This window comes from Salvia hispanica, chromosome 3, assembly GCF_023119035.1.
Source record: "Salvia hispanica cultivar TCC Black 2014 chromosome 3, UniMelb_Shisp_WGS_1.0, whole genome shotgun sequence".
Classification (NCBI taxonomy): Eukaryota; Viridiplantae; Streptophyta; class Magnoliopsida; order Lamiales; family Lamiaceae; genus Salvia; species Salvia hispanica.
In genome coordinates this window covers 9,708,329-9,721,627 of record NC_062967.1, presented here as the reverse complement: position 1 = coordinate 9,721,627, position 13,299 = coordinate 9,708,329, and the positions used below count along the sequence as shown (strand labels likewise).

Below are 13,299 nucleotides of genomic sequence, written 5' to 3'. Positions count from 1 at the left end.
AATAAAACTATAGAAAACTACATTTCTATTTTAGTGTAGTTTGGTAAAAAAAAAAAAGTTAACTATTGTATTGTTAACATTGAACATAAACATTTTTAATTCTTGTTTTATTTTTTTCAATTAACTTATTGAATAGCTACTCCATTTTTATAAGTTTGACTTCAAATTTTATGGTGGGCCCTAAAAACTACTTGTTGATCTAAACATGATGCCATATTTGCTTTTATAAGTAATTAGATTGGTGAGATAAATAGTGAGTAAGAAAGTAACATTACACATTCATATCTTGAATTATCACATAATGATTTACATACTCCATATTGAATAAAATACCTTCCCTCCATACTTCTTTTGATGTAAATTGTGAAATGTGGTGAAGTGTAAAAAAAGGCCTTTGGTGACATTTTTGGTTTTGTTTGACATTCTTTTGGATTATTTTGTGGTCACAGCTGTAAAGCTGTGAAGGACAGAATGAGATGCTCCCAAAATTATCAAACTTTGGCCCCTCTTTTCGATTTCACAATCCCTCAAATTTTGTCACTTTTTCCTAAGTCAATTTCTATTATATCATAGTACTACATTACTTTGTTCTTTGCTATTTGCATTCCAATGTGTGTCTAATTGGTTAAGCTCATATGGATACAAATTGTGATTTTCTCCTAATAATTTTAATCCATCCATTTGTCTATTTATTTGTGTTGCACATTTACTGGTAAGTCAATCAATTATTGCATTTAATTTTTCTTTTTTTCCCCTTGAACGCATACAAATTCGATTAACTACTGGAGGCAACATTTAAGATAATCCTTTATAGATAATGAAAACTAAAAGATGAACTTAATTTGAAGTACTACAATTTTTCTTGATTTTCGCAAGTTTGAACAAAATTATTGCCCTTGAAGCAAATATGTCAATTTGGCCCGCCCTATCACCATATTGATCAAAATTTACATGATACACATGAATACAATGCAACATCAAATTACTATTGACACATTATACATATTGTCCTAATTCATACAAGGTGTGCTACTCTGATTAGATTGAACAGTCCCGATTCTTTTTAGGTGTATCAAGTTAAAATAAGGACACTAAATTACATTTAATTTCAAAGATGGTTAAAATTTATTGAAATTTTATTAATGCCTTACATTTGACCTATTTGCATTTTTAAACGAAAACAAACACGATCAGACTACAGAGAACAAACATGAACAAATAATAGACAGGAAAGTCAACTCTTGACCTAATTTCATTTCTGAGGTACATACATCAACTCTTGAATTGTTCCGAATTTGTGTTTTATTATGAATCTTGCTTGCTGGTTCTTCAATGATTGTACAATAAATGTAGTATTTGATTTCTAGATGGAGCACTGGCTTCTCAATTTTGTTTTCAAATTTGTGCTTAATTTAATGTACATGTGTTCTCTAGGTGTATTTAACTTCCTTATTTTATATATATATATAAGTGCTCTAGCTCATTTCTATGTGGATTGTGTCACTTTAATATGTCAACGAGACAACGACACTTTTAGTGCTTTTGGAACTTGAGGGATTTAAATGTAAGTGTGCAGAGGGTAGTTTTAATTTTTGTTCATAAGTAATATTTAAAAATTTGATTTAGGACATTATTTATATTCACAAGACAATGTAATGTGAAGGATAGCCATGTATATACACTACCGACACAAATCCCTCACATTTATTGTTATCCCCAAGCATCCTAGGAAGTGGTAGATCTTTTTTTTTCCTACACTCACCAGTTCTGTAGTTTTGACTTTTGACTCAACGTGATATCTTGGAGTAGATCAATAGTGTATAGAAAGTTTAGAATGACTTAAAATAATTACTCCCTCCGTCTCATTTAAGATGGTCACATTCTTGAGTGACACAAAATTTTAAGAAGTGTTGTTAGGTGAAATAAAATAGAGAGGAAAAATATAGTTGAATATTTTAACGAGGAGGGAGGAGAGAGGGGTTTATCTCCAAAATTGGAAAGTGACCATCTTGATTGGACAAACAAAAGAAGAAAGGTGGTCATTTTTGAGACGGAAGGAGTAACTATTTGAGAATAAATGAATGAATAAACCAAGCAATATAATATGAAGGTTATTCCTCGAGAAGAAACTCAATCTTGTATTAGTATGTTGATTGAAAAGTCAGCAATCTGCATGAGAGGTATAGATTGACGGCTGATATTACATTTAATAGACCCAAAGACAAAACATTAGATTTTCCACCCACTATTAGTTCAATAGACTATTTGAAACCTTTGAACAATCACAACTATTTTGTGTGTATACGAATTAACTTATAACATAAAAATATGTTTTTATCCATCTCAAATTCACAACTAATTACAACTGAGTATATTATCCCACCCCCACTTTAGTTGCAGTGCGCTCTAGAAGCCTGCAACTAACCGGTGGTCGCACCAGACCACCACCAATTCCCGGTCACTCAGCCCTCCTCTTCAATGCATGAGACCAGACCGGACTACCATTTTCGCGGTCCGGTCCCATTGAGGTACGGGATGGGCATGCTATCTTGATTTTCAATATATTTTGAAAGGTAAAGGACAGACAACTCTAAAATTTATTGACGAAGTCATTTATTCAAGTCCAAATCGAGACTTGCGAGGGAATTGCAACTTATTATCGAACAGATATACTGATAGCATTGAATGCGAAGTGATGAAGGCCAGTCTATTGTCATCCACCTTCTGATTCAGGTGGTCCAATCTGTTTGTGCTGTGAGTTTGATTGGTTTATTTTCAATTTCCAAATTTTATACTGTATTCCATTGATTTATTGTTTTAAATACATACTGAAATTAGATAGACTTGACATACTCAATAACACACTCGATAAATTTATCAAAAGGGACAAATGACTTTTGTTTAGAGTAAACTATGTACATAAAATTTCAGTTATTTGCAAAATATTGATACTACCATATTCGATAAGACTAAATATTATGCATTGATGATAACTATACACACAAGAAAACATTAAATTACAAGTTAACTGTTTCATTAAATGTAGTATCTACCACAGAACACTTGTCAGGAGGGGGATCTGTGAAATCTGGTGGTTAAAAAATTCAGATAGATTTTCACACCACTTTCACATTCATACAGTATATATATTGAGGTTCGATCACTAAATAACCTCTTTCATATTATAACCAAATAGATAAAAGAAATGCCCCACACCCCTTGCAACTTTTGGTGTACAAAATGGAACATCTTGGGATTTAGATTTGGATGCATCAACATAGATAATAGGTTCACCATGTAAAACCGAACTAACAGGGTTTCTCATAAATACGAAACTGCTTATCCATCGACAGTTTCAGAAAAGATTGGATAAGTTTTTTAGCCACATAACGCATCACTACATGAGAATCCTCCATATGCAAAGTCTAGTGAAATTTGAAGTAATTACAGCACTTAGTAGCAGATTTCATACACCTTAAAGTTAATTGAAGCAAAATGCATACCTTGATAAGAAAGATGGAGTTATAACAGTCAGTACATGGAATCAGCCCCCGCGCATATGTGCTCCCAGCTCGCCAAACTGCTCGTCAGCTTCCACAGTGTCTGCTGACAAGCGAACAGCATCTAGCTTCTGCTTCAGGATCTCGATGGCATTGATTAACAATTGGGATGCCTTTATGCCTCCAGTTGTCTCTACCGTGAATATGAAACTGTCCTCTTTGGCATGGATCTCAACAAGGCCGGGCTTCCCCATTGCTTCTGCTTTCTTGAGAACTTCATCGTCATACGTATAATTCTCAGCATTGTGCACATAGACCTATGAAAAGGGGCCAAATTAGCAATGGCAGTTATGTAAAACCTCAAGGCTAACATTCTGGTAGTCTAAATAAAACTATTTCCAGAGGATAATGATCCTGTGAAATCTATTTTTTATTGGAACAATTGAAGAAGTCAGTACCAGCCTGGGCTCAGGATATCGAGCCACCACAAACAAGAAGTTCAACAGTTAATCAAAAAAATATTCTACAAAAGTTCTTCTTACTCTTCAAGGAATGGATTCATATCCATTCATATAAAAAAGGTTATGTCGTTATGCGAAGACAGTCAAATACACGACTGCCCATTTATCTCAATAATTTAGTTTACCTTCTTTGCATATGAAACCAACATTAAGCAGCAACTTATTATCAAAATAAACACTTAAACAGGAAAACATGTAAAGTCATTTAAGCTGTCATGAGCACAAAAATTCAATATGATCAAGCAATTATCAAGAAATGAAATCAGGGAAGAACCAGCATAAGAAACATACATATTCAAAGATGAAATAATTCCATGCCAAAAGAAGCCTACCAAGATGAATGATTTACCTGCCCATTGCGGGGGTTAATGTCAAACACTTTTGTGGGACTGCTGTCAACAAACTCTTGTTTCTCTGCCATGCTCAAGGTTTCCATTAACTCTTCGTTGATATAGATCTCAGGTTCATACATGAAAGTGACAGTTGCTGCAGGCGACCATTTGGCATGATCTTTCCCAATTCCTTTCCGTGCTATGGCTCTCAAAATCAACTCCTGACCTCGGCGAAGCTTCACAATTATGATTCCCCTACATCATGAATAACTTGAACTGGTCAGATCATTTATATAGTACAAATGATTGTGGATCATACCAGCAAATGTAGATTGGGAAATAGAAACATAATATGAACAGAAAGAATTAAAGGAAAACTTGAAAACAACACTAGAAACAGAGTATCACCCATTTATACTAGATATAGTGGGAATGGAACATAACAACCACCCAAAAAGACCTATAACCAATTCATGCACCTTACATTGACAAGTATTCTGTCAATTTAGTCATTTGAGTAATGAAAATGACAATTAATGCCAGAGCTTGTATTTTTGTACCAGGGTGACAGGGTCAACCAACACTCCTCCCTTCAGCCCCATCACTGACCTCCCACCACCCACCATAGGGAGGGAGGGAAGATGGAGAGATAAGAAAATCTTACGTATTCAAAATGCTCCCGCCTTAGAGGATTACAAATATGTATACACATCTTGTATTTTCTTAGTAACTTGGCATGGTTTTTCTAACTTAGTACGCCTTCCAAATTCCTTTAACAAACAATACCTTTACCAACTGTGCAGAAAATTAGAAGAATCTCTATTTACTAAAATTTTTACAAGGACTTAATGATACTTCCTTGATTTCCACATATCATGGATCTTGAATCAGACTGTAGGCCATACAATCTATCAGTTTTCCCTTTAATTCAACTACATTGTGCCTTTTTCCCCTAGAACAATTTCTCCCCACTAAACGTAACTCGCTTCCCAGCTGAACGAACATCAATAATATTTTTGAGTTCGAGAACAGAAAATACTCTCACTACCAAACAAATTAAAGCTTCAAAATTTCCAAAAAGAAATACTCGATCAAACAGAGACAATTTTCACCAAATACTGTAGCTCAAATTTTATTTAGCCATTCACTCAGCTAATCAGTCCACACAACCCAAAAAATATAAATAAATTAACGAATAAAATCATGCACATAAAATGTAAACTAGCAGTCTAGCACATAAAAACATCGTGTCGAGAATAGCATAACTACCTAGACTCCGTGTTATCGATTGTGGACGAAGCATCGGAGAAATCGACGGGAACAACTGTGTGGTCCGAGCTGTAGAGGTCCTTCGAGGTGACATCGAGCGTAGTGTCGTTAATGCACTTGGCGCGAAGATGAAACTCGACGGAGCAGTACTCACACTGGCCATCGCCGTCGCAGGCGTCGCAGTCGCGGGAGAAGCGCATGGCCATGGCGCGCTCGCTGATGAGAGGGATCAGACCTAGGCGGTGGGCGATGAATTCGTCGTTCAAGACGGAAGAGTTGACCTCGATTTCCACCAAATCGATAGCGATGGTTGGGACCTCGGAGATCATCACGCGGCGGAGGGCGTTGGCGATGCTGGCATCGGTCTCTCGCAGCTCGAACTTCATGTAGTCGTCCTTCACCTCCCGAATTTTGATTTTGGGGAATCTCTGGTACGAAACGCCCTCCATTTCGATTTCTCCTCTCTCTCACTCACCACCTCTCTCTTGAAAGGGTTTTGGTTTAAACCCTATTTTCTGACCTTCGAAATGAAATTGGGGGTAAAATCGTTTCTAAAAAAATGAGTAGTACGTTGCACTGTAGTATTTGTACTATGCTTTATTCCTGAAAATACAATATTTCGAAATTGCGATTGGGCTTCATTGCAAAAAGGCCGTTTTAGTGGGCTTGAATATAACAGTGATGATAACTGATAACTCTCTATCAATCAATTTCAATGAACTTTTCTCTAAACCCTAATCATTCACCATTGAATTTCTAGCTCAAATTCGACTTGATAAATTTCGGATTCGTCATAATAATCATCCGCGAGGACTGAAACTGCATTCTACCGATGGGAAAAACCAGCGCACGGTAAAATTTATTGAAAGTTTCCTGAATTGTTTAAGGAGGATTTGTATTTGCGCTTGACATAGTTCTAATTCCTTTTTTAATGTTAACGTTGGTTGCACAAATTTCTCAGTGGTGAAGCAAAGTCGAGTGCAGATCGCAAGTTCGATAAGAAATTGGAATTTTACGAGAGTAAGGATATGAATTTTGTATTTCCAGTTACATTGTTAGATATGTTCCTGAGCATTGCACTTAAATTTAATGAGTTCATCACTGTGGTGTCTGCTGCTAGTGAACGCATTAGAAATATTCCTTAAGCTATCGTAGTTTATCTACATTTATGTAATGGAAATTAATTGGTAGTGCTAAACTAACAACTACGAATCTCATCATCTCTGTTATTTTGGCTTGTAGAGGTCAGAGCAGCAGTTACCAGCAAAGCTATTAGCAAGGTATGGTTTCTGGCTCTTAAACTACACTGGTGAATGTATGTGATATTGTGATGTATGGCCTTTAATCAGCTTGCTAGATATTAGAAATGGGCCACTCACCCCTTAAAAGGCCTCATAAGGGGGAGGGTTATCCACACTTATATAGGTGAGCTAGGATCCTTACCAAGTCGATGTGGGAGAAGATATAGAGAGTTTTAACACTAAATGTTAGTATTGGCTATTAAGTAATAATTTAAATTTGAATACCAACGCAATCGGATATCAATTCACCTTGTGATATGTTGGCTTCTCATAGTGGTTCTAAGGTTGTTTCTAAACAATTATCTGCTAGATTCTGATTAAATGTTGTTTTGCAACAGGAGCAAAAGCAAAAGAAACGAAGCAGACAAAAGAAACTAAAAGCATATGATCTGACTTCCCTCACAGAGTGCCTCCCTGAGTTAAAAGCTCCCTCAGCATCAGTACCGGTTGAATTGAAACTTAATTGCAAGAGGAGAAATGACCTAGTGTGAGTTTAGAAAATATGTGTAACGATTGACACTATTTTCTTTTCTCATACAAACTATTCACTTGTTTGTATGCTGTTTTTTCTCAGGGTTAAAGAGAGTAATAAGTTGAAGATGGTTATCAATCATCCGGTTTACCAGTCGGATCCTTTAGCTGCTATTTATCAGCATTTGCAGACGACACAGCCTGCCCCTGACAAGAAGCCTAAGAAAAAGGATGGTAAATCTAGAAAAAGTAAGACGAAAAAGAAGAAGTCTAAAGATACAGAGTCGATGGATATATAAATGCAAGGACTGGATTTCTTCATTTTTTGCTATGGGTACCTTCTCGCACCAGTTTCTCAAACAGTTCTGCATGCTGCCTGACATACTTGGAGATGGGAAGCTGTAACACTGAATCTATCAGTAAATGGTGGTCATGAACTATTCGTTTAGATTTCATGGTATGTGCATAGTTAAGGCAGCCTATTTTTGTTAGGACTTTGCTGCAGTATAACTGAAAAAACAGTTAAAAGGAGATTTTATGTGCCTGAATGTAAGAAATGAATTGTGATTTTTTTCTTTGGGGCGATTTGTGCTTTCTTTCGATTTCATCATGGTACCTCAAATTTATTGTTCAATACTGGAGTACTAAATTGCTATGATATGCTCTTGGAGCTCCAGATTTTCTTGCTACACCTTTCAAGCTTGAGATGTACAGTGGTATTACTAACTTGGCTACGGATACACTTGTAAGTTATTCACTCTAGCCAATTTAGGATACTGTCAGAGCAATTGCCATGAAATTTGAATTGCCAATCATGAGAAAATACTGGATTTTCAGTGTCTTAAAAATCTTCATCACTTGCCATGACATTTGAATTATTAATCAAGAGAAATGTAAAAGCAATTTCTGAGCTTGTGTATTTAGGCATTAATCGCTAAACGAATGACCATGGCTGTTGTGTGTCGATTGAAAATCAGGAAGATAAGTGGTAAAGAAGGGCATCAGTATCTTTACACTTTGAAACAAATATGATTTCTATGCTTAAAGTAGATACATCCATACATCCTGCAAAAGTACATACATAGTAGAGTTGCGTTGTATATAGCAGACAGCATCTTCAAGGTAAACAAATGAATTGTATTGTAGACACACCATGTAGAAAGAAAGTAGATTGGTCAATTCTTTGATGCAGACTGGAAGATGAAGACTGCAGTAAGAACTCCCACCAACGCTGTCACTGCTAACGCCACGGTTGGCAGAGGATCTGTGAGGCCAAAATTCTGCCAAATAAGAAGAAATACATAATACAAGAATCATCTAAAAGGAAAAGAAAGGAAAGGAAACGAAGTTTATATCATCGAACAACTAGTGTGCTTCCAAATCTTGATATCTTTACAAACGATGGTACTCCATTTAAAACCTATAGAAAAAACTAGAATAATTCCCAGCCAACTTACAAGGAAGCGCCTACCAAATCACTTGCTTTAAATTATCATAGACTATAGAAAACTTGGATTAGAAATAAGAGGCACCCCATTTTCTATACATCCTTGGTCCATGGAGACCATCTAAACAGGCTATTCTTTACTTTTAGCTGAGTTTCATTATTTGACAACAATTACAAAGAGCCACCCCTTTCTATTGCACACACATGCTAAATCCGAGATGGCGTACCTCAAGGAGCCCTTTGCCGGTGGCAACCTCAACACTAATAGCGGCGGCAAAGCCAACCATAGCGAGCCGTCCCAGCCATACATCTAAACCATTGCCTTCTTCCTTTGTACTCTGCTCACATCTTACAGACACTGATGTTGAATTCAGACCAGCAGCCTTTCTCCTGTAGATTGGTGTTCGAATCGCTGAAGAACAGCACAAATTATCACATTCTCACTTTCAAAACCACGAATCTTAGCTATAACCAATGCCAATTTAGACGATTCAAAATCAAAATCAAGCAAGTTATCTTGTACAAGCACAAAATATGCATCAAATCAGAAGCGCAGAGCATCGAGATTTCTCACAGAGAGGAGAACCGGTGGCGAATGCGGTGCTGAATTGACGAGAAGAAGAAGCTAATTTAGATGGATGAGGTATGCGAATATCTGGACCGTAATCGTTCAGAGGAGTTAGAATAGTGGTACTTGACGCTTCACAAATTGTACATGAGAAAAAGCAAAATTGTACTACCGCGAATGGAGGCGTAGCAACAGAGAGAAGAAGAAGATAGCACGGCGCCCGCCATTGGATCCTTCAGTTACTCAGCCAACGATGGCCTCGAGAAATTCCGGAAATTTGAGAGGTGGGAAATATCCCACACTTGTCCCTTCAGCTTTGCAAAAATATTAGTAGTAGTAATATTCATTCCACTCGTATCATATTCCATCAACTAATTTTATTCAGATTTATATTTCATTAACTTTTTCCTACTACTTTTTAAAACTTATTCAAAAAAAATGAGAATCCTAGTAACCAAAAGAAGGAATACTACTCAATTTATTCATCCTAAAATTAAGTCAACTTACTCCATTAAAATACAATTCTCCTATCACGAATAACTTTTTTTCATTGACATTGAAAAAATCATGTTGTACATGATGTTACTATTAAATTATGTTGTCTATGCATAGAAGACAACATTGCTTGGTTGTAAAATACTATCAATATGGAGTATTAAATGGTAGCTCTCCAATTTTTTCTTCTCGTGATAATTACGAACAATCTGAAATTTCAGATCTTTCCATTTTTTTTAAAGTTGCGAGACAAATCAAAACTTGCATTATTAAAATTGCGAGACATATAAAAATTTGCATTATTAATGTATTCTGAATTATTGTCCATAATTGACTAAATTTTGAAATGTGCTCCAATTTGTAAGCATGCACCCTGTCCCTGTCAGCCCGATGTTTTTACCTAACCGTCTCAGTACACCCCGCGTCCTGACGGTACTGGTTTATTCTAATGCAAGCAATACAATATAGATGTACACAGGCGGGAACTGATCATTACAAGATCCATAGAATTCGAATTAGCACAAACGGAAATAGTATACACAAGAGTTGCATAAATGGCATATTGTAATGTTACTTACAAACGAATGCTTCACCACCACATCAACATACTACCAATGATAACTTGTTCAAAACTTCAGCTATAGACAAGTGAGGAGAGAACTATGGAGTCTGCATTAACGGTTGACATCACTATGAAACAAATAACTGAAACGAAAACAAGAAATAAAAGAGCACGCGGTTAAAGACTATACTGGCTGACACCCTTCATTCACTGATGTTCTCAAAACTTGATTCAACCGTCACAGTTAGAATGCTAAGCATTACGCAACCAAGTAAAAGGCACCTGCAAGTAGCATTGACACTTCATAAATTAACTACTCCACGACTAAAGCACAACAAGCCATGACCTTCCAGATTTTAGATGAGAAATCCCTCCTGAAGAAGAACTACAAAAACAATGTCTGAATGTTCTCACATTGTCCATAAATGACAAACCGATTATTACCATGATTATAAAAATTGAGTAAATGCCAGAAGTTAGGTAGTAACAAGCATATTCATCTCATCCATGCAGATAGAATTTATGTCACCTCATTAGACATTCACTGTGAACTATTTACAAACATGTGCAAGAGAAAAAATGTGAACTTATACGAAGGAACCGAAGCATATATCAACCAATAGATATCTTTTAAATGTATCCAACAGACCTTTAAGTTATGTCAGCAGATTAATAAGGTAGAATACTTATTTAATGTGTCAAGTTTTGGCCAAAACATAGTACTCCAACATCATAATTTTCCTTCAGCAGATGTATTGAGCAACAAAGCTGTTTTACTAGTCTAGTCCAGCAGTTGTTCTGCAAAGTTAAATAAGCATATTTTCAAACTTTCAAATACTTTAAATGTGGCATGTACCTACTTAATTTGTTAAGACATGTTTCCAGACAGCAGATGGCAATCACTTTATCAGAAATTAAAGGGAAAAAATGAAAACAATATGATTTGCGAAGTACTTTGAGGTAAGTGGAATGTGCAGCTAGCCATAGTACACTCATAACAATACATGTATGAGGAGACAGATGTGCATTTATATATAGGGAGATGAGAAATTACAATGAGTTTACTCGGTCTTCTTCTCCTTCTTCGAATGAAAAGGGATCTTTTGAAGTATTAGACTATCAATCTTCTCATACTGTACCCGAGCAATGTCATAGGCAACACTCATCTTATCATCAATTGGATTTTGGTACTTGTCATACAGCACCGGAAGTGTTAAACTAAGAAGAACGCCTGTTGAAATATAGTTCCAACAAGTAAGCAATTGAAATTGGCATAACAAAAACTTGCAAATACTATATACAGCACACTTCACACTTACAAATGTATATCAGTGTCAGAAAGTTGAAGAAACTGCCAATGTAGGAAATCACCCACAATAGTGCAGCAACCTAATAAACATGGCAAATAAGACCACAGAGTCTCCACAGTCAGTGATTGTGACAATGAGAGTGCACAAAGAAAGCGTCAATCAGGAGCATAACTAAGCAAAACACCTTCAAAAAAACTCTCCGGTTTCCCCCAATCGCAATGTCATGTGCAATTGACAACACGTAATTTACCCAGACTCGCATCTCATCAGCAGCCTTGACAGTAGTCTCTTCCGAAATTTCAAGACTTGGCAGTGGAGGCAGTGGTCTAAAGTCATAGACAGAATTCTCTATTCAATTTCTAGAATTTTACAATGAATTAAACTATATCATGTAAAAGGAACCCCAAACCCCTTAATAAAATTGAGGAACACCATACCGGAAAAGATCCATACACCAATTTCCAGATCAACCAACAAAATATCATTGCCAAAGAGCCTAATGCTCTACCATTAATGCACTTGGGTATTGTTTTCACTATTGAAAAGGCATGACCAAGCTTACCTATAGCGGATAAAATTATTCGTCTAGTTCAATCGACTAGCAGATAAGAGCACTACTCATCTACCCCAATGTCAATCAAAACAAAACATTTTAATTAAGCACATAAATACAGATGCATCCACTCATCTACCTATTGAGAATCGACGCAGATTTAGCCCAGCAGAATAGTATCACGATGAGCAACAATAAAACATTCGACATAAATGACAGTAAATTGTATCCGGCCCTCTCGAAAAGGAACCAGAGCGCAGTTGAAACCACGAGAAAAGCGGTGCTGCGAGTCCATTTTCTCCATAGTATCACATCAGCAACTGCATCACAATTATGAAAATCAATTGAATGAGATAGGTAGATTAAATCACAGCGAAACCAAAACAGTGCACATAACATTGGAATGATCGATTACAATCGGAAACAGAAGCGAGTATGATAGTACCTGCACCACCGCCTAACACGCGATGAACAGAAGATCGATGAGATTTGTCCATGGGATTTTTGGAATGGATCCGGATCCGAAATGGAAAAAGGAAGTTGAGAGATTCAGGAAATCGAGGGAGGGAGAATTTGAAGAGTAGTGACTGCCGATTTCTAGATTTTACTGTGCAGTCGGTTTTTTTCCAACTTCCTTTTCATTCAATTGCATATTAGATGTCATAAATAATCAATACTACTATTATGCATTTTAAATGGATTTGATTTATATTAGTTGTTGACTAATCATTTGGGATATTTATTTATTGAAATAATTTAGAATAAACTACAAAAATAATATCTGAACCATATATATGTATATTTGAGGTACTTACTTATTTAAGGTATCATTGGTACATAAATTCATGAGATTATAGAAAATGATGTTAATAATTAAATCATAGTATAAAGCATCAAACTTATGAGTAAATACTCTTTTGTTTAATTCGTTACTATAATAGATTTTTATTTCATACTTATAATTTAATAT

The 13,299-nt window shown here is 36.0% G+C and overlaps 4 protein-coding genes across 6 annotated transcripts; 1 reads left to right on the top strand and 3 right to left on the bottom strand.

Annotated features, from left to right (window-relative positions):
- Positions 1–3,298: 3,298 nt before the first annotated feature.
- LOC125216391 (DNA-directed RNA polymerases II, IV and V subunit 3-like) lies at positions 3,299–6,162 on the bottom strand. The gene is made up of 3 exons (XM_048118085.1): positions 5,623–6,162; positions 4,371–4,608; positions 3,299–3,817 (listed from the first exon to the last, which is right to left on the bottom strand). The coding sequence occupies exons 1-3, from the start codon at positions 6,069–6,071 to the stop codon at positions 3,545–3,547; spliced, it is 960 nt and encodes a 319-aa protein (XP_047974042.1). The 5' UTR covers positions 6,072–6,162; the 3' UTR covers positions 3,299–3,544.
- A 157-nt stretch (positions 6,163–6,319) lies between these two features.
- Positions 6,320–7,977, top strand: LOC125215212. Its single transcript, XM_048116566.1, has 5 exons — positions 6,320–6,474; positions 6,584–6,642; positions 6,865–6,902; positions 7,262–7,410; positions 7,498–7,977. The coding sequence occupies exons 1-5, from the start codon at positions 6,455–6,457 to the stop codon at positions 7,691–7,693; spliced, it is 462 nt and encodes a 153-aa protein (XP_047972523.1). The 5' UTR covers positions 6,320–6,454; the 3' UTR covers positions 7,694–7,977.
- Positions 7,978–8,349: 372 nt separating this feature from the next.
- Positions 8,350–9,748, bottom strand: LOC125212285 (stress enhanced protein 1, chloroplastic-like). Of its 3 annotated transcripts, none has more exons than XM_048112404.1 (4): positions 9,582–9,745; positions 9,416–9,496; positions 9,069–9,253; positions 8,350–8,658 (listed from the first exon to the last, which is right to left on the bottom strand). In XM_048112404.1, the coding sequence occupies exons 1-4, from the start codon at positions 9,634–9,636 to the stop codon at positions 8,635–8,637; spliced, it is 345 nt and encodes a 114-aa protein (XP_047968361.1). In that variant the 5' UTR covers positions 9,637–9,745; the 3' UTR covers positions 8,350–8,634. The 3 variants fall into 3 exon arrangements, with proteins under 3 accessions (XP_047968361.1, XP_047968360.1, XP_047968362.1); XM_048112403.1 differs by having other exon boundaries at positions 8,350–8,674; positions 9,582–9,742; XM_048112405.1 differs by lacking the exon at positions 9,416–9,496 and having other exon boundaries at positions 8,350–8,674; positions 9,582–9,748.
- Positions 9,749–10,419: 671 nt separating this feature from the next.
- LOC125211826 (reticulon-like protein B11) lies at positions 10,420–12,969 on the bottom strand. Its single transcript, XM_048111765.1, has 6 exons — positions 12,775–12,969; positions 12,469–12,649; positions 11,961–12,102; positions 11,786–11,855; positions 11,521–11,697; positions 10,420–10,748 (listed from the first exon to the last, which is right to left on the bottom strand). The coding sequence occupies exons 1-5, from the start codon at positions 12,824–12,826 to the stop codon at positions 11,528–11,530; spliced, it is 615 nt and encodes a 204-aa protein (XP_047967722.1). The 5' UTR covers positions 12,827–12,969; the 3' UTR covers positions 10,420–10,748; positions 11,521–11,527.
- Between the last annotated feature and the right edge of the window lie 330 nt (positions 12,970–13,299).